This window comes from Mugil cephalus, chromosome 9 (assembly GCF_022458985.1).
Source record: "Mugil cephalus isolate CIBA_MC_2020 chromosome 9, CIBA_Mcephalus_1.1, whole genome shotgun sequence".
NCBI lineage: Eukaryota > Metazoa > Chordata > Actinopteri > Mugiliformes > Mugilidae > Mugil > Mugil cephalus.
Window position 1 is genome coordinate 350,964 of NC_061778.1, and position 20,509 is coordinate 371,472.

General features: G+C 41.5%; 5 protein-coding genes across 5 annotated transcripts in view; all 5 read left to right on the top strand.

The window, feature by feature from the left end:
• Window positions 1–8,567, top strand: part of LOC125013006 (olfactory receptor 52K1-like) — a 41,360-nt gene extending 32,793 nt beyond the window's left edge. The window contains exon 3 of the mRNA XM_047593265.1: window positions 7,536–8,567. Within this exon, the coding sequence (XP_047449221.1) occupies window positions 7,576–8,496 (921 nt within the window). The 5' untranslated portion in view covers window positions 7,536–7,575 and the 3' untranslated portion in view covers window positions 8,497–8,567. The remainder of the gene's footprint in view (window positions 1–7,535) is intronic.
• LOC125013770 (olfactory receptor 4D1-like) lies at window positions 538–1,676 on the top strand. The gene has a single exon (XM_047594667.1). It carries the CDS (start codon window positions 747–749, stop codon window positions 1,674–1,676), a length of 930 nt encoding a protein of 309 aa, XP_047450623.1. The 5' UTR covers window positions 538–746.
• Window positions 8,568–11,040: 2,473 nt separating the features above from the next.
• On the top strand, window positions 11,041–12,846 carry LOC125013757 (olfactory receptor 52K1-like). The gene is made up of 2 exons (XM_047594652.1): window positions 11,041–11,154; window positions 11,261–12,846. Exon 2 carries the CDS (start codon window positions 11,290–11,292, stop codon window positions 12,208–12,210), a length of 921 nt encoding a protein of 306 aa, XP_047450608.1. The 5' UTR covers window positions 11,041–11,154; window positions 11,261–11,289; the 3' UTR covers window positions 12,211–12,846.
• Window positions 12,847–14,548: 1,702 nt separating this feature from the next.
• LOC125013706 (olfactory receptor 52K1-like) lies at window positions 14,549–15,903 on the top strand. Its single transcript, XM_047594588.1, has 2 exons — window positions 14,549–14,662; window positions 14,769–15,903. The coding sequence occupies exon 2, from the start codon at window positions 14,798–14,800 to the stop codon at window positions 15,743–15,745; it is 948 nt and encodes a 315-aa protein (XP_047450544.1). The 5' UTR covers window positions 14,549–14,662; window positions 14,769–14,797; the 3' UTR covers window positions 15,746–15,903.
• Window positions 15,904–17,936: 2,033 nt separating this feature from the next.
• LOC125013775 (olfactory receptor 52N2-like) lies at window positions 17,937–18,872 on the top strand. Its single transcript, XM_047594671.1, has one exon. It carries the CDS (start codon window positions 17,937–17,939, stop codon window positions 18,870–18,872), a length of 936 nt encoding a protein of 311 aa, XP_047450627.1.
• The last annotated feature ends 1,637 nt before the right edge of the window (window positions 18,873–20,509 follow it).

Below are 20,509 nucleotides of genomic sequence, written 5' to 3' on the forward strand. Positions count from 1 at the left end.
GGTTTGATCCTGATGTCCAGATGGAGAGTGGACCTGGTTCTGTTTCACTAGAACCTTTGGAGAACATGTGAGCTCTGTGGTGTTTCTAGAAACTCTGGGTCCAGGTATAGTTTCCATTTCCATTAAACTTATTTGATTATAATTAATGGAACATTTGGGGTTTCTGTTAAAGCTCAATGTTTTGTGGACTGCTCCATCCACCCTGACATCCTCCCTACTCACATTTTCTGACCCTGCGGCCACTAGAGGCTTATGGTGATTCCGTCTTACAGGAACACAACAAAAATGGACCCTTTACTCAAACACAACCTAGGAACACCGCTGTGTTTATTGTGGAACAGTGAAAAGTTGACATGATGAAGGTGGAAAGCTTCAGAGTTTAATAATTTCACTGACGTAACTTCAACATGAGAATTAACCAGTGGAGCCTTAATGAGGTCGCACTGTGGCTGTGGACGTCCTCCGTCTTTAAAGGTTTAAAAGAGGTCAGAGAAGAGTTCCAGCTCAGATAGGAAGGACTCTTTGTTGTATAATTTCTAACCGTAGTTCTCTTGACTTTGAAGACGATCTCTTTTATTTGTGGTGCTTTCCTGAAACAGTATCTGTAACACTGGGTCTGTGCAGCTTTATTCCTCCGACTTCTGTTTGTGTTAACCGGCACATTATGAAAGGTGAGCAGGGTTTAGCAGATTATATCTTCCAGTAAGTTCTACAACAGAACTTTTGCTTTGTGGAAAACCAGGCTCATGATTAACTCAACACAAGATCCATACTTCATCCTTTCTGCCTACTATGACACTGGGGCATTTAAATACTTGTGTTTCCTCATTATTATGTTTCTGTACATATTTATTGTTGCAGCCAATGTTTTTCTGATGGTGGTGATCTGTGTGAACAGGAGCTTACATGAACCTATGTACATGTTCCTGTGCAGCCTGTTTGTTAATGGACTGTATGGCAGCACAACCTTGTTCCCGTTCCTCCTGGTCCAGATCCTCTCTGACGTTCACTTGGTTTCTGCTCAGCTCTGTTTCCTGCAGATGTTCTGTGTTTATACTTATGGAGGTGTAGAATATTTAAACTTAGCCATCATGTCTTATGACCGATACCTGGCTATCTGTTCTCCGTTACAATATAATAAATACATGTCTTATAATAAGGTTGCAGCCCTTATAGCAGTTATATGGTTGCCTCCGATTTTTATAAATGTCATTACTCTGCCTCTGATTGTTCCTTTGAAACTCTGTGGAAACATTATTAACAAGGTCTACTGTGACAACCACTCTGTGGTGAAACTGGCCTGTTACGACACCACAGTCAACAACATCTTCGGCCTGTCTGTTAGTGCTCTCTCTGTGTTCGCTCCTTTCATTTTAATTCTTCACACCTACATGAAGATTCTCAGAGTGTGTTTCTCTGGATCTAAACAGACCCGACAGAAAGCTCTCAGCACCTGCACCCCTCATCTCGCCTCCCTGCTCAACTTTTCCTTTGGCGCCTGCTTTGAGATATTACAGAGCAGATTCGACATGAGCAGCGTCCCAAACTCACTGAGGATCTTCTTATCGTTGTACTTCCTCACGTGTCCACCGCTCTTCAACCCTCTAATGTACGGCCTCAATCTGGCTAAGGTCCGTGTTGCATGTAAAAATCTCTTATCACAAGTATCGTATTAGTATTAGCACTTTAACATTAATGGAGCTTTGCATCCTTATAATTGTTCACTGTGTTGCAACTTGAATCTTAAAATATATTCACTTCAATAACTTCAACATCTTTTTTTCTGCAATGTGAATAAAAATTATTCAGAGGAGATATAAGAGTTGTGTTTAATGTGATTTGAACGTATGTATATTTCAAACTAATGTCATAATCATAATATCCTCTACCATCTTGAGAGAGCTTCAGATATTTCTACAAGTGGAGACAATCAAACTTAATATGAGAAGAAGATTAGTATATAAACTTCTGCAAAACTCCAGAAAGTATTTAGTGAATCTTGCCAACACTTTTTTAGGAAGATCTCTGTGATCACTAACATGAAACAAACTCATGAATGTCTCATTTCAGTCCTGTCACTCTGGTCTTTATACATTTCATTAGTGACGAATCTGACCAGGGCTACAGGCATAGGTGAGATACGTGGTGGAGCTGGAAGAAAGGTTAAAACAATAAATTAATTTAAATAAATAACAGTAATAGTATGCAGTCTGACTACACTGTAAAATAATCAGTAATATAACCGAATTTTGCTGTTTATTTTTAAAAAACAAAAATCAGCGAAAAGAGACTGTGATTTTACATGCCAAATGTAAAATAACATGAAACGGTGAAAATACGTGTGAAAACATGATTCTGTACTTTTACAAAAAAAAACATCAGAAATACAAATATTTATTGTTAAAATATGTTCACAAATGTATCGTAATTTTACAAATATTTGTCTGTTATTTAATGGAATAAATTGTAAAATTCAACAAAACTTAAAAAAATAATTTAAAATTACTGAGAAATTAATAGTAAAATAACTATTTAACACTGTATATAATAACTATTTAACACATATATTTATATATATACAATCCAATGTAAATCACAACGTCTTGAATTATTTCACAGCATGTCTGAACAAAACACGTGTAATCAGGAGACATTTTACTGCTGCAACGTCTCCCTGCACAAACACAAAAGACAAAAACGTGAACACGACACGTCATTGGAGCACGTGCTTTGAAAAGCATGGGTCCCGTTTGGATTGGTCGACAGAAACGGTTGGAGGAGAAGAAGAAGAAGAAGAAGAAGAAGACATGCCATTGGCTGTTGGGACACTGAACATCCGTCTTTGACGTTACGCTTAACAAGGTCAACAACCACCACGCGCCTGTTCCCGTTTGGTCACAGAAACTTGGAGCAAACAGCAGCTAATGTCGAGGCTGGAGGAAGGACGAAGGCAGAAGGCAAGTATCAAACTGAAACTTAGTAGTATTAGCTTTATTTACAACCATGCCATGTCGACAAAACCAATCCGCTAGCATGTCGTCAATTTCAATGTTAGCTAACTATGATGACAAAAGTATGGGCGGCGGCGGCATCTGCCAGTGTTAGTCGTAAATATATATATCTATGAATGTTAGTAGTCAGCCAGACCAACCACTTTTTATTTTATTTACACTAATGTTAGCTTAGCACTTAACAGTGAGTCATTACGTTTACTTTTGTGAACTGACTGACACAGGCGGAGAGTAAGAGGAACAACATTTGTTTAGAGCTGCAACAATGAACAATAATCGATTATTAACCCTCTTCTACATTTTCACAAATTTTTTGGCCATAACTTTTACTGCGTGTCTTGAAGTGGCATGATTTCTGGCTAGGATAGGAGGCTGGATTTAATGTAACGTGTCAAAATGTCAAAGTCTTCTTTCCGTGCAGACTACTCCTACTCCTCCACTTGCAGGTGTCGCTAATAAGCCATTTTAAGTGGATTTTCTTCCAAAGAAGAGAGAACAAATGTTTTATAATGGTTTATTTCAACCAGTTACTCCTTTCACTCTCTTTTTCTAATATTTTCATCTTCCTCTTGCCTCTCACAAATATAGGAGGAGCGACCTACTCTGCCTTTTTCAAGGTTTTTCAAATTTTAATTTTGGTGCAACACTAGTCAGTGGTCAACATGAAATTCAAAACAATACTGAAAAATATGTAAAGGATAAGCTAACAATCATCTTCTAGTTTACTGAGGGGAGATCTGCTAACACAGTTTAGGTCGACTTTTTCACAACCAATAGCATTTATTTTGATTTTGGCAAATTTGTTTGTTTTTTTCTTTCTCTGCAGATAAGTGGTGAGAGTTGATTTCATGGCATAAACTTGTGGTTAAGAACTTCACTCCTTTCCATGCTGAACTGTACAGTGAAGCAGTGCGCTCCGCAGTAGGAGAAACCTCAGTCAAAGAACCCAATGTTGAGCAGCTACCGAGATGCAGAAACTGGTCCTCCCCAAAGATAAAAGACCCAGAAACTGGTCCACCCCAAAGACAGGACACCCAGAAACTGGTCCACCCCAAAGACAGGACGCCCAGACAAAAACAGAGTAATGTAGTGTTGTTGTTATCCTATCCACAAACACATGGCCCAACACAGGAGAGCCCGTCTCTATTGGTCTGATAATGGGGGTGTAAACAAATAGTTTGTATCTCTGAACCTCCTCCGTTTAGCTTACAGATTCTTTATTGATCCAAAGTTGGGGGGATGGAGAAGCAGCTGGAAATACTAAAAGTCTCACAGAACTTTAAAAGAGCCTTAACTTTTTTTTCACTGAGTTTTTCTTGTGTGTTTTGTTTTGTTGTTCAGTTTGAGTTTAAACACAGTTTCTGTCCTGATGCTGCTCTGTTCCCAGTAGCTGTTCGTTAGCCATGTTAATTGGCCAGTTAGCGACACTAGCTACATCCCCCAGAGTGTCCTAGTGTCCACACAGACTCCGGCCTCTGTGCCTTCGTGTTGTGTCCTGGATGAAAATAGCTGCTGCTGATGAGGCTGAAGGAGAGAAGACTCAGCTGGGACTCATTATTGTCAAATGATACGACAAACATGATGAAATTACACAGAGGGTCCACACAGAAGTAAACACCAGAGCAAATCACCCACAACAAATGGCATGATGCAACAGCAGATATTCTATATGGTTTGGTTTCAAAGTTTATTAAATTTAAAAAAGGGTAAAAATTAAACATAAATTGGGTGTTTTATTAAGTTTGAGACTCCTGGTGACTTGGTCTTGTCCTGGTTCAGGTAAAATCATTCTGGGTTATTCTGTATTTCACCACAATTCTAGTTCCTGGCACAAACTCAGTTTTTAAGCCAAGTCAGAAAACATAAAGTTAGGCTCCGTCCATTCCAGTTATCTTAGATATCGGTATCAGTATCGGTATCGACATTCGATATCTTTTAGGTGAGAACAGAAATAAGTGTGAATGGGTTCCTGATGAAGCTCCTCATCAAACACAGAGGAAACCTGAGGCTGGACAACTGCTCCGTGTCCACAAGACAACATCTTCTCAACATGACGATGACTTCAGGTGCTTTATAAATGGCTACTAGGCGAACTGTACTCATGCTTTGTGTGGCATGTTGCAGTAGTAGCTGTGTGTGCTAACGCTAACCAGATGTGGAGACTGACTGGTCAGATTCTGTGTCTGATGAGGAGCTTCATCATCTCAGAGGATACTGGTTCATGGTTGTGATGTTGATGAATTACACAGCCCAAATAACAGTTTGTTGTACACGTTTGTAATATTAAATTATTCAATAAAATTTTAGGTAATTTGGCCACTTTCAAAATGTATTGGTGTAAAAATCTTTTGAATGGGGAGGAGTGGTGACGTGACATGATGATAAATGACTGGCTGCTTCTATTGATTAATATTGAATGAAGTTAAAAAAAGAATCAAATGAAGTACTCAGCAGGTATTGGTATCGTTTTAAGGGTACTGGTATCGGTACTGGTATCGAACATTTATACCCAGCCCTCGTCTGGAGACGTGGTGGAATATCCACTTATATCCACATTTCACCCTAAGTTTATGGTGAATACTCCTGAGAACCAGGTCCACTAGTAGCCCAGGACTGTCATGCTACCAAAACCTGCCCATGTGGTCAGCTTGAAACTTTCATTTTGGACCAGGATTCCTCTCAGTTTGACACTGGTGTTCCTTCAGGCCTGGACATTGATGGTCTCTGGGCTGTTTCTGACACTATGAATCAGATCCCTCAGACCTGAGTTGGACACTGAGCAAAAACAAACAGAAGAAATCAGAGACACAGGCAAACCTCATTTCAAATGTATTTAATGCAGACATCATTGGTGTAAAGTGCCACAGGCATCAATGATCATACTCATAATGTTCTTCAGTCTGCCTCTGTCACACACTGCTATAGTATGAACACTAGGTCACAGGGGGCGCATCAAAACTGGTCTGATCTAAACGCACCATCAGTTTTCACCAGTCACACGTTTGTTTGTTTTTTTGTGTGTGTGTCATTGTGTAATCACTGCACCTCCCTGTGGTGAAATGAAGAACCACAACACAACCAAGTGAGTGCGACACATACCAGGAAGTAAGGAAGTCTCATCTACACTTTATATGGTCCAACAGATATTTATATACTGCATCAGGTTTAAGTAGCTAAAGAAAAGAGTTGAAGGAGGCTCAATATAAATAATGACATCCATGAATCTTGGGAATAGAAATAACCTGAGGTGAAATGACATGAGGTATGACATTAGCATTTAGCATTCAGCTAAAACCATCCATTAATATAGTTCCTGGAATGAATCCTTCCGCTTTTGTCTGTAATGTCTGATCCAAGCTGATAAATGATGAAGGACAGAGATACAGGATGTTTCCTGGAGTCACATTAAACTGGTTCAAACACTAGTAGAAGCTACAATAAATGTTAAGAATATAAAATGCATACTGTTAGTGTCAGTTTGACTCAATGTGAGAATTAAAAGTTGATAAAGATGAAATTACTTTTCATGGACTAGAACTATTGAAGATAACATGGCTGCCGATGTTAACACTGCAGTGATTTCAGTCATTTTACTGAAAGTCACTAAAACACAGACGTCTGCAGGTTCGTTTTAATTAGAAAACGTATTTTTGGTGCAGTGACTCGGCTGCTTGGTGGAGTTGGACCTGTGCAGCCAATAGCAGCAGCAGACGGAGGGTATTAAAACCCTGAGTCAGTCATTGATCGGATCAGATTCAACTTTATTATCATCCCACATGAACAGGTCCAGGGCAGCTTCATCAGAGGTGGTACAGGTTGGTTTATAGCATATGGACAATATTCACAGGAACCTATGAACAGGTGAGACAGCAACATGACTGAGCTACTATGAACATATTCTACAGGTGGATTAAGTGTTAGTCGACTATAAACAGGAAGTAGATCATCTCCTAAACACTAAACTAGTGGAATATTTGGTCCATTTGTACAAACAGCTCTAACCCTGATAGTGACAGATCTGATGTGTTTTATAATTAGTTCCAGGTCCTAAATGAACTTAACGAATCTCCTTCTTTGACCATTAAATGATATTAAGTGTAAAATGTTAAAAATATGTTGAATGTGTTTTAGTAGGTCAACTTTCTCAAACAGGTCTGGAATGAGAACATAATCATTATGAGTTTGACTTTTATCACATGAATACTTTCTTTTTTTTAAACATGTGTTTATTGAAGTTTTGTTGTTTAAACGAACATCTATACAACAAGGCACATAACATAAAATAAAAAAAACAACACTTTCTGTCATGTTGTAAATTTACACAGATTTGTCTTAATAGTTGAATGTGTCCTTTAATTATTCAGTTTTATTCAGATTATTCAGTTACAGACCCTAAAATCCTCTGTAAGAGTTTTGAGTTGTATCCAGACAAACAAACACCTTTTAGTGAGGATATTTAATAGAAATGAACTGACCCAAAGCTTCCAGGTTGGTAGAGTTTAAATATTTTTTTTCTGTTTCCAGGCTGTTTTATCCTTGACGAGAACATTTAAAAGAGCGGAGGATGGAGAACGTCTCCTCACACCAACACTTTATTCTGGACGGTTTCCATGAACTCGGAGCTCTGAGGCCTCTCCTCTTCATCCCGTTCTCCATCATGTTTGTTGTCTCCCTGTTGTCCAACTGTCTCCTGCTCTACATCATCGTGTCCCAGAGAAGTCTCCACTCGCCCATGTACGTCCTCATCGGCAGCATGGCGTGCATCGACCTGAGTCTCCCGCTCTTCTTCGTGCCCAACATGCTGCTGAGTTTCCTGTTTGGCTGGAGGGGGATCTCTCTGACCGGATGTCTGCTCCAGATGTACTTCATTCACTTCGTGGGATGTTTCCAGTCCACTCTGCTGCTGTGGATGGCTCTGGACCGCTACTTCGCCATCTGCACGCCTCTCTACTACCACCAACGCATGTCTGCACCACGGTTCCTGAAGTTCGTGGTTCCCCTCGTGATCAGGAACGTGCTGATGAACACAGGGATTGTGAGCCTTGCAGGAACATTGTCATTCTGTACTAATGTGATAAACCACTGTTTCTGTGAACACATGGCGCTGGTGGAACTGGCCTGTGGAAGCACAGCCGTCAATAACCTGCTGGGGCTGCTGACCGTGTTCCTCATCCCTGTGTTTGATGTCATCTTTATCTTTGGTTCCTATGTGGTGATATTCAGCTCAGTACGAAAGTCTGGTCAGTCTGGAGTCAAAGCTCTTCACACCTGTGTCACCCATGTGGTGGTGATCTCAGTCAGCCTGACTCTAGCGCTCATAGCTTTCCTGTCATATCGCATCAGAAACAATCTTCCTGCAGCTGTTAGAGTTTTCTTCAGCACCATGTACCTGCTGTTCCCGAGCTGTTTCAACCCGATTATCTACGGCATCAGAACCACAGAGATACGGCAACACATCCTGAAAATGCTGGACCGCCTGAAATGAGATACATCTGTTTCTAGAATGTCGTATACTGTGAATTTCTATGTGCAAATTAACCTGATTACTATTGTTAGACATTAATTATCACTAGGCACGAGGTCCTAATGAGTCCAGATGATGCTTCATTACAGGACTACTAGTAAAAGAATTAACTTTACATGGTCTAACTAAGTAGTCCATGTTGGACAGTGCGCTGCTGACCCTCCTGGAAAACTGGAGAACCGTGAACATCTGCTCGACTCCTTCTGAAGAACTCACATCTGCTTGTGGAGGTGAAGGGGTGAATGAAAAAGGTTCCTCAGGCTCATGAAGATGCATCTGATCTGATCTCAGCTGATCTAGATGTAGGGAAATAGATGCAGTAACCTTCATAAGTAGCCGTGGTCTGAGTCTTCTCTAGTGGGACCTGGTCAGTCTGGTTCACTCTGTAATAACTCCACCCAAACACTAGGTGGCGCTGTGTCTTTACACCAGTCAGGTTAATTTTGTTTCTACTTCCAGCTTCACTTTCATAAATGGAGACTGAACAGGAGTCGTCCACATGTCTGAGTCTCCAAACCTCCTCAGTTACCCTGACCTGGTCTACTGGTCTACTGACCCACAACTATCAGAACCTGGAGGAGACGCACGGCTACTAAGAGGACCAATCACAGCTCTGGTTCCATTAAACACTAACGAGGACCAATCACAGCTCTGGTTCCATTTAAACACTAACGAGGACCAATCACAGCTCTGGTTAGATTTATACACTAACGAGGACCAATCACAGCTCTGGTTTCATTAAACACTAACGAGGACCAATCACAGCTCTGGTTACATTTAAACACTAACGAGGACCAATCACAGCTCTGGTTCCATTTAAACACTAACGAGGACCAATCACAGCTCTGGTTCCATTTAAACACTAACGAGGACCAATCACAGCTCTGGTTAGATTTATACACTAACGAGGACCAATCACAGCTCTGGTTCCATTTAACACTAACGAGGACCAATCACAGCTCTGGTTTCATTAAACACTAACGAGGACCAATCACAGCTCTGGTTCCATTTAAACACTAACGAGGACCAATCACAGCTCTTGAACTATGCTCGCACAGTTAATTCAATTCAATTTTATTTTATTTATGTAGCATGGAAATTCACCGTCTGTCTGGAGGATTTTGATTGTTCTTCTGCTAGCATGTTAGCATTAGCATTAGCATTAGCCGATGCCTTTTCAGATGCATTGCAGTGGCACTATAGTTGGATTTCAGGACTGACGTGTCCCGGTAGAATGGGCTCCAAACTTTGAAGTATTTAAAAACTTGATGAACCCACTGGACTCCTCGCCTGTCTTCATGGAGGTGGCCATGTTGTTGTTATCACGTGATCAGCGGCTCGACCTCCTGCTTAAAGTCGACTAGTCATTTAACCCCTAATGGGGAAATGTTTATTAATGATACAGAATGTGCAGCCATTTTCTGACTTACTATTAGAATATCAGTGAAATACTGATGTTTTGCTAAAAATGTATTTTTTCGTATTTTCCAAAAATGTTCAAATATGACAATTATGCCATAAGGCTAACAATATTTATTTTAATATTTTGGCTTCAAACTCTAACATCTTAATTAAGTTTTAGACTGTGTCTCGAGGGGGGGGGGGGGGGGGTATTTAAGGATGAAATACATAGAGGACGGTCAGTAGCTAATCTCATCACCCTGCACACGGAGTCACAGAGGAACAACCCAAACTAACAGCAAGTAACACCCTGTTATTTACATTCATCTAGTGAAACAACGATTTATTTCAGTCTCATAACTTCTTCTTGTTTTATATCGTGACTGTGATTAACAGACTATTTTCTGTTGGATGTGAAACCAAACTGGTCGAATCTCTGAGAGCTTTGTTTTATTTCACAGTGCTGAGTTTGTTTTGCTCTGAGTAATATTTATCATTGAGTTTTGTCAAAAGTCACTTGATAGAAACACGTAACAGACTCTTCTGTTTATTTTAGTCATTGATTCGTTCATTCACACTGGAGGAAATATCACACAGACGTTTTTGATGTTTGATTTCTGATCTTCACATATAGAACTAAGGCTAAAATAAAGCTGTTGTTCTTGTGGTGAAACCCTGAAGTTGATCATGCACCACGTTAAAGAGACAGATGCATCTCCCACTATATGACCCAGTTAACAGATGCATCTTTACAGTATATGACGTAAATATATTGTATGAAATTGTTTCCCTCTGTTACAGAGCAAATAGGATCTTTTAAATCTATCAGAATACATTTATGTTAATTATCCTGCAGTTTCTGTCATGATAAAATGTTCATGATGGATGCTTTTTATATAATATATATTTCGATCATAGAATATAGTGATAATTATCACTGTCAGATGAATTTGCGGCTGTTCTCCATCCTCACCATGAAAACTCTGCAGTAAACATCTGATTTATCAGCATAAAACTTCTTTTCATTAATCATGAAGGTTTAAGTTTAAAGAAATACAAATTTATTTTAAATTCTAAATTTCCACCTGATCTTTCTGCAAATTTTTATTTTCTTTTAAAGGTTGATGTCTGATCAGTGAGTGACGGAGCAAAGCTTCACAGACGTTCTGTGTAAATAAACGAGCTGTTCTCCACAGACCAGATCTGCTGTAACTTCAGGTGTGATTTTTCTGTGTCAAACTCTTAAACATTTCATTTCCTTAATTTCTCATGTTTCCTCTGCTTCTGGACGAGTGAAGTGATAAAAGTTTCTTGCTGTTTGCAGGTTGATTGTTCTCAGACTCAGGTCTCAGGATGGAGAACGGGTCCTCACACCAACACTTTATTCTGAACGGTTTCCATGAACTCGGAGCTCTGAGGCCTCTCCTCTTCATCCCGTTCTCCATCATGTTTGTTGTCTCCCTGTTGTCCAACTGTCTCCTGCTCTACATCATCGTGTCCCAGAGAAGTCTCCACTCGCCCATGTACGTCCTCATCGGCAGCCTGGCGTGCATCGACCTGAGTCTCCCGCTCTTCTTCGTGCCCAACATGCTGCTGAGTTTCCTGTTTGGCTGGAGGGGGATCTCTCTGACCGGATGTCTGCTCCAGATGTACTTCATTCACTTCGTGGGATGTTTCCAGTCCACTCTGCTGCTGTGGATGGCTCTGGACCGCTACTTCGCCATCTGCACGCCTCTCTACTACCACCAACGCATGTCTGCACCACGGTTCCTGAAGTTCGTGGTTCCCCTCGTGATCAGGAACGTGCTGATGAACACAGGGATCGTGAGCCTTGCAGGAACATTGTCATTCTGTACTAATGTGATAAACCACTGTCTCTGTGAACACATGGCGCTGGTGGAACTGGCCTGTGGAAGCATCACCATCAATAACCTGCTGGGGCTGCTGACCGTGTTCCTCATCCCTGTGTTTGATGTCATCTTTATCTTTGGTTCCTATGTGGTGATATTCAGCTCAGTACGAAAGTCTGGTCAGTCTGGAGTCAAAGCTCTTCACACCTGTGTCACCCATGTGGTGGTGATCTCAGTCTGCCTGACTCTAGCGCTCATAGCTCTCCTGTCATATCGCATCAGAAACAATCTTCCTGCAGCTGTTAGAGTTTTCTTCAGCACCATGTACCTGCTGTTCCCGAGCTGTTTCAACCCGATTATCTACGGCATCAGAACCACAGAGATACGGCAACACATCCTGAAAATGCTGGACCGCCTGAAATGAGATACATCCGTTTCTAGAATGTCGTATACTGTGAATTTCTATGTGCAAATTAACCTGATTACTATTGTTAGACATTAATTATCACTAGGCACGAGGTCCTAATGAGTCCAGATGATGCTTCATTACAGGACTACTAGTAAAAGAATTAACTTTACATGGTCTAACTAAGTAGTCCATGTTGGACAGTACGCTGCTGACCCACCTGGAAAACTGGAGAACCGTGAACATCTGCTCGACTCCTTCTGAAGAACTCACATCTGCTTGTGGAGGTGAAGGGGTGAATGAAAAAGGTTCCTCAGGCTCATGAAGATGCATCTGATCTGATCTCAGCTGATCTAGATGTAGGGAAATAGATGCAGTAACCTTCATAAGTAGCCGTGGTCTGAGTCTTCTCTAGTGGTACCTGGTCAGTCTGGTTCACTCTGTAATAACTCCACCCAAACACTAGATGGCGCTGTGTCTTTACACCAGTCAGGTTAATTTTGTTTCTACTTCCAGCTTCACTTTCATAAATGGAGACTGAACAGGAGTCGTCCACATGTCTGAGTCTCCAAACCTCCTCAGTTACCCTGACCTGGTCTACTGGTCTACTGACCCACAACTATCAGAACCTGGAGGAGACGCACGGCTACTAAGAGGACCAATCACAGCTCTGGTTCCATTTAAACACTAACGAGGACCAATCACAGCTCTGGTTAGATTTATACAATAACGAGGACCAATCACAGCTCTGGTTCCATTTAAACACTAACGAGGACCAATCGCAGCTCTGGTTCCATTTAAACACTAACGAGGACCAATCACAGCTCTGGTTAGATTTATACACTAACGAGGACCAATCACAGCTCTGGTTCCATTTAAACACTAACGAGGACCAATCACAGCTCTTGAACTATGCTCGCACAGTTAATTCAGTTCAGTTTTATTTTATTTATGTAGCATGGAAATTCACCGTCTGTCTGGAGGATTTTGATTGTTCTTCTGCTAGCATGTTAGCATTAGCATTAGCATTAGCCGATGCCTTTTCAGATGCATTGCAGTGGCACTATAGTTGGATTTCAGGACTGACGTGTCCCGGTAGAACGAAGTATTTAAAAACTTGATGAACCCACTGGACTCCTCGCCTGTCTTCATGGAGGTGGCCATGTTGTTGTTATCACGTGATCAGCGGCTCGACCTCCTGCTTAAAGTCGACTAGTCATTTAACCCCTAATGGGGAAATGTTTATTAATGATACAGAATGTGCAGCCATTTTCTGACTTACTATTAGAATATCAGTGAAATACTGATGTTTTGCTAAAAATGTATTTTTTCGTATTTTCCAAAAATGTTCAAATATGACAATTATGCCATAAGGCTAACAATATTTATTTTAATATTTTGGCTTCAAACTCTAACATCTTAATTAAGTTTTAGACTGTGTCTCGGGGGGGGGGGGGGGGGTATTTAAGGATGAAATACATAGAGGACGGTCAGTAGCTAATCTCATCACCCTGCACACGGAGTCACAGAGGAACAACCCAAACTAACAGCAAGTAACACCCTGTTATTTACATTCATCTAGTGAAACAACGATTTATTTCAGTCTCATAACTTCTTCTTGTTTTATATCGTGACTGTGATTAACAGACTATTTTCTGTTGGATGTGAAACCAAAACTGGTCGAATCTCTGAGAGCTTTGTTTTATTTCACAGTGCTGAGTTTGTTTTGCTCTGAGTAATATTTATCATTGAGTTTTGTCAAAAGTCACTTGATAGAAACACGTAACAGACTCTTCTGTTTATTTTAGTCATTGATTCGTTCATTCACACTGGAGGAAATATCACACAGACGTTTTTGATGTTTGATTTCTGATCTTCACATATAGAACTAAGGCTAAAATAAAGCTGTTGTTCTTGTGGTGAAACCCTGAAGTTGATCATGCACCACGTTAAAGAGACAGATGCATCTCCCACTATATGACCCAGTTAACAGATGCATCTTTACAGTATATGACGTAAATATATTGTATGAAATTGTTTCCCTCTGTTACAGAGCAAATAGGATCTTTTAAATCTATCAGAATACATTTATGTTAATTATCCTGCAGTTTCTGTCATGATAAAATGTTCATGATGGATGCTTTTTATATAATATATATTTCGATCATAGAATATAGTGATAATTATCACTGTCAGATGAATTTGCGGCTGTTCTCCATCCTCACCATGAAAACTCTGCAGTAAACATCTGATTTATCAGCATAAAACTTCTTTTCATTAATCATGAAGGTTTAAGTTTAAAGAAATACAAATTTATTTTAAATTCTAAATTTCCACCTGATCTTTCTGCAAATTTTTATTTTCTTTTAAAGGTTGATGTCTGATCAGTGAGTGACGGAGCAAAGCTTCACAGACGTTCTGTGTAAATAAACGAGCTGTTCTCCACAGACCAGATCTGCTGTAACTTCAGGTGTGATTTTTCTGTGTCAAACTCTTAAACATTTCATTTCCTTAATTTCTCATGTTTCCTCTGCTTCTGGACGAGTGAAGTGATAAAAGTTTCTTGCTGTTTGCAGGTTGATTGTTCTCAGACTCAGGTCTCAGGATGGAGAACGGGTCCTCACACCAACACTTTATTCTGAACGGTTTCCATGAACTCGGAGCTCTGAGGCCTCTCCTCTTCATCCCGTTCTCCATCATGTTTGTTGTCTCCCTGTTGTCCAACTGTCTCCTGCTCTACGTCATCGTGTCCCAGAGAAGTCTCCACTCGCCCATGTACGTCCTCATCGGCAGCATGGCGTGCATCGACCTGAGTCTCCCGCTCTTCTTCGTGCCCAACATGCTGCTGAGTTTCCTGTTTGGCTGGAGGGGGATCTCTCTGACCGGATGTCTGCTCCAGATGTACTTAGTTCACTTATTAGGAGCGTTCCAGTCCACTCTGCTGCTGTGGATGGCTCTGGACCGCTACTTCGCCATCTGCACGCCTCTCTACTACCACCAACGCATGTCTGCACCACGGTTCCTGAAGTTCGTGGTTCCCCTCGTGATCAGGAACGTGCTGATGATCACGCTGCTGGTGGTTCTGGCTGGAAAGCTGCCGTTCTGCTTCAGTAACGTGATCGACCACTGTTTCTGTGAACACATGGCGCTGGTGGAACTGGCCTGTGGAAGCACAGCCGTCAATAACCTGGTGGGGCTGCTGACCGTGTTCCTCATCCCTGTAGCCGACTTCATCTTCATCACCGCCTCCTACATCGTCATATTCTGCTCCGTGTTGACTTCTGGTAAATCAGGGGGCAAAGCTCTACACACGTGTGTCACCCACATTGTTGTGATGACTGTCAGTCTGGTCATCATCCTCGTTGCTTTCCTGTCCTACCGGGTCAACAGTGGTCTCCCTGTAGCCGTCCGGGTTTTCTTCAGCACCATGTACCTGTTCTTCCCGAGTTGTTTCAACCCCATTATCTACGGCATCAGAACCACAGAGATACGGCAACACATTGTGAGGACGTTGACGTGTCGGCACTTGGTCCAGAATAATCCACATTCCTAAAAAAAATAGACGAGAGAAAACCACAAAGAGATCAGAGCTTGTGTCAGTAAATAAACAGGAAACTGGTCAGAACATACTGTATATGAACCAGAGATAGACATATCAATCGAAATAAAATAAAATAATCATAAGACATTTTAGATCAAGTGTCTGCAACCCAGTTAAAAATGTAAAGAAATAAATAATGAGTAAAGAAAAGCATTCATTTATTATTTTTTGTATATCTCCTTTATTTTATTATTTCCTGTGATAAATACATATGTTTTTGGTAAAAGTATGTAAAGGTATTATTGAAATATAAAAAAATACATTAGTTCATGTGTTACTGACCTGCTGGAGAACCAATCCATGGTCAGAGTGAACCGGAACCGGAAGAGGAGCGACAGAGAACCGCGAGGGAGAAGGAGGAAGTGCATGGCGGCGGACACATGGCGGCGGAAACATGGCGGCGGAGAAAAAGACTTTGAGAAGTCAATGTGCTGGTTGGGGGACGTACATCGAGACAAACGGACAGTGAGTCTCCGAGTGACTGTTAACGCAGCACCGTGTTAGAGTTTACAGGAAGAACATTCTGGAAAAGAGGAGGACCAAGGTCCATCCAGGGGGTCAATGTGGACATAGTGAAGGATTATAAGAATCTGGGGGGTCACATTGATAATAGACTGGACTGGGGGAAGAACAGACGCCCTGTGATTGATATTGATCCATCCTGAGATTGTGCAATATTTCCCCGCTGTGCAGAACCCCATATTTATTATTTATTATCACTGAGAGCAACAACTCAGAACACAGGTTCACTTACACTCGTACATATTGTTTTATATATATTTCTTATATTTTTTCATTCTCTTACTTATTCTTATTATCTGCTTTGTTCTTAACACTGGTTCACTCTGAGTCGCCCCACTGTGGAACCAATAAAGGCTTTTTATTCTGTTCTGTTCTATTCTATTCTATTCTATTCTATTCTATTCTATTCTATTCTATTCTATTCTATTCTATTCTGTTCTGTTCTGTTCTATTCTATGAACTTTGTCTCTGCAGCCAATGGCAGCATCAGCCAGGAGGGTTAAATCTCTGAGTCAACGCTTGAGCATCGATGGGTGGAGGAAGGGATGGAGGGAGGGGTGGATGGATGATGGATGGGTGGATGGATGATGGATGGGTGGATTGGTGGATTGGTGGGTGGAGGAGTCGGCCGCTGACGTCACTGACCTGTTGAAACAGCTGATAAGTTTCTCTCTAAACGTCGTCAGAAACAAACAGTGAGAACAAACTGACCGTTGATAGTTTTCAATGATGTTTGTGTCAAATGTCTCGTTTCTTCTTCGTTACAGAATCATCAGCACTTTGTTTCTAGTTATCATTATCATCATCGTTTGCATTGACTTGATATGAGGAGGATGAGCTGTTAGTGAGGTCAGTTTGCTTTAATTCGTGGTGTTGCTGATGCCTTGTGTCTCCAGAGTTTGACTCAGGTTGTGGTTGTTGTAGCCAGATACACTGTGTGTATCTTATTCCTGTGGTTTGTATTTGCTGAAAAGCTCCGGTGAGAATGAAAAGCCTGAGGGTCTGTGAGGAAACCGTCCTTTAATCTGTCTGCAGACTCATGAGACGGACTTTATTTCTCTAAAGTCTTTTCTTTGTGGTGTCATTGTGCTGATGTTCTGCTGTTTTCTCATTTCCAGCCCAGTTGAGTTGATGCTGTTTCTTTGTGCAGCAGTAAACGCGTGTTCACTGTCGTCTTGATTTCATAAACCCTTTAAATCATCCTGACTCTCTATTCTGTCGCTGTGTTTCTGATCCTCTGACTCACGTCTATGAAAACATCAAACTAACGTTGATGTGATGAGGTTGTATTGGTGTAGACGTTGTGTAGATGTTGTGTAGACGTTGTGTAGATGTTGGTGGATCAGGTTTCTGTGCAGGACGTCTTTATTTTATTGTGTGTAACCTGAACCTTGAATGAACCGTGTGTTTTCAAGGCCTGACCCTGTTTCTGTAGTTTAATCACAGAAGTAACACAACTGTTCAGAGCGTCCACACACACACACACACACACACACACTCTTCACTGTTTATTAGAAAGACTTCTCTGTTTTCTTTCCAGAGGGTTAAAGTGTAAACGTGTATCTGATGTGACCGGAGGGTTTTGCTGATCGAACCGAACGTGGTTCAGGAGGAGGTGAAGATGGAGCCGCTGAGGAGCAACGTCTCCTCCTCCCACCAGTTTTTCATTCTGAACGGTTTCCATGAACTCGGAGCTCTGAGGCCTCTCCTCTTCATCCCGTTCTCCATCATGTTTGTTGTCTCCCTGTTGTCCAACTGTCTCCTGCTCTACGTCATCGTGTCCCAGAGAAGTCTCCACTCGCCCATGTACGTCCTCATCGGCAGCATGGCGTGCATCGACCTGAGTCTCCCGCTCTTCTTCGTGCCCAACATGCTGCTGAGTTTCCTGTTTGGCTGGAGGGGGATCTCTCTGACCGGATGTCTGCTCCAGATGTACTTAGTTCACTTATTATTAGCGTTCCAGTCCACTCTGCTGCTGTGGATGGCTCTGGACCGCTACTTCGCCATCTGCACGCCTCTCTACTACCACCAACGCATGTCTGCACCACGGTTCCTGAAGTTCGTGGTTCCCCTCGTGATCAGGAACGTGCTGACTGTCTCTGTGGTGGTGGTTCTGGCTGGAAAGCTGCCGTTCTGTTTCAGTAATGTGATCGACCACTGTTTCTGTGAACACATGGCGCTGGTGGAACTGGCCTGTGGAAGCATCACTGTCAATAACCTGGTGGGGCTGATCTCAGTCTTCCTGATCCCGGTGCTCGATTTCTTCCTCATCACCGCCTCCTACATCATCATATTCAGCTCGGTTCTGACATCAGGCAGATCAGGGGGCAAAGCTCTTCAGACCTGTGTCACCCACATCGTGGTGATAGTTGTGTCTCTGGTCATCGTACTCATAGCTTTCCTGTCCTACCGGGTCAGAGACAGCCTCTCCTCAGCTCTCAGGGTTTTCTTCAGCGTCTTGTATCTGTTATTTCCGAGTTGTTTCAACCCGATTATCTACGGCGTGAGAACTGCTGAGATCCAACAACACGTCCTGAAAATGCTCAAGTGTCGTTAGCATAACATGTGAATTTGGTTTTATTAAAGTCTGTGACAAATGCTGCAAATTAGACGTTTAGCCTCAGACTTTAGGCTTAATTCAAGTGATTCATTAATGACACCAGTTACATTACATATATTTTTATCTGTAACAACGAAATCGTTATTCTAATTGTATAATTGTCTAAGTCACAGATGAGATATCTCATTGGATAATTCTCATTTCCAGAATCTTTAAATGGAATAAAAGTGATCATTTTCTGTTATATTTTACAGTGTTTTGGTTGAATGAATCCTGCGCTCGGCTCCAACGAAACGTTGGATTATTCACTGAACCTATTTTTAGCTCCACGGGACGTCTTCACGGAGCGGTTGGCATGGCAACATCATCTTAATGTCACATCCCGTTTCTATAGCGACAAATAACAAACTAAAATGAAACTTATCCAATAAAAACTTGAACATTCACCAACATTATATTAACTCCCTAAAACTGAAACCATCCTGGAAAAAAATGCCCACTGACATGGAGGGGGCGGAGCTGATGATGTATACTACAGCCTCCAGCCACCAGGGGGAGCTCTAGCTTTGGCTCAGCAGCCTGTGGTTCAGACGTGTCAGAAATGAGCTGCAGCGTCAGCACAGATCACTGAGAGGCCCTGGACGTGCTGGGTTTTATGTTCCTGAACTTCTGCTGTTGATTTCCATGTGTTTTGTTAAAGCACGACGTGTGTTGGACAAGTTTCCTGCTGTTACCATGGAGGCGGTTACCATGGAGACCACCATAGGGACGTACCCAGAAACATGTTTGCTCACCGTTGGTCTGACGCTTCTTTTGCAAATAAACACATTTTAATTTCTGTATTTAAGTGTCAGACTTTGTGCCACACAGCTCTAATAAACAGTGATGAGTTTATTAGATAAGTCAAATAAGAAGCAGAACAGAATTTGATCAGATTTTTATCTCAGATCTCGTCTGTTTACAGAATCTCTCTGTACATGTGTTTGTAGATTGAAGTATCTCTGGGAACTGAATCGTTTCCTTGATGTCTGTTTCTTTGATGTGAATCCAAACCCTTAAAGAAACATGAGACACTTCTGCTCTTTGCTCATAATTAACTTTTCATTTAAATCCTCGTCCACCTGCAGGAAAAGCCCAGAGATCTGACTTCATGTCTGTTTATCTGCAGCTCAGTGTGAACAGGTTAACGTCGGCTCTGAGCTTCGGCCTAAATCCAACAGGACGTGAAGACGATCAGCTTCACGTCCACTCGGTCCAACAGGGACACAAACCTCATTAGTCCTGCACCGGTCGGACGGAAAGAACTAATTAAACTGAGCAGATAATTAATCCCAGCGTCCTCGTCTCCACTTAACGGCCAATTAGCTTCAAGGAAACATTCAACACGATGTCGACTGAGATTCAGAGAGTCTCCTCCTCGTCTGTTTCACATAGAGACAGAAAATCAAGAAGCAGAGCTGGTTTTAAATTATTATAAAAATGTTTAACGTGATGAAATTTATTCATTGATTATTGATTCAGTCACAGCTTCACGTCGCTGACACTGACACTGACACTGACACATAAACCTGTTTTTAAGCATCAGCCCAAAAAAAAACACAAGAAATGAAGTTTGTTGTTGGAACAGTTTCATC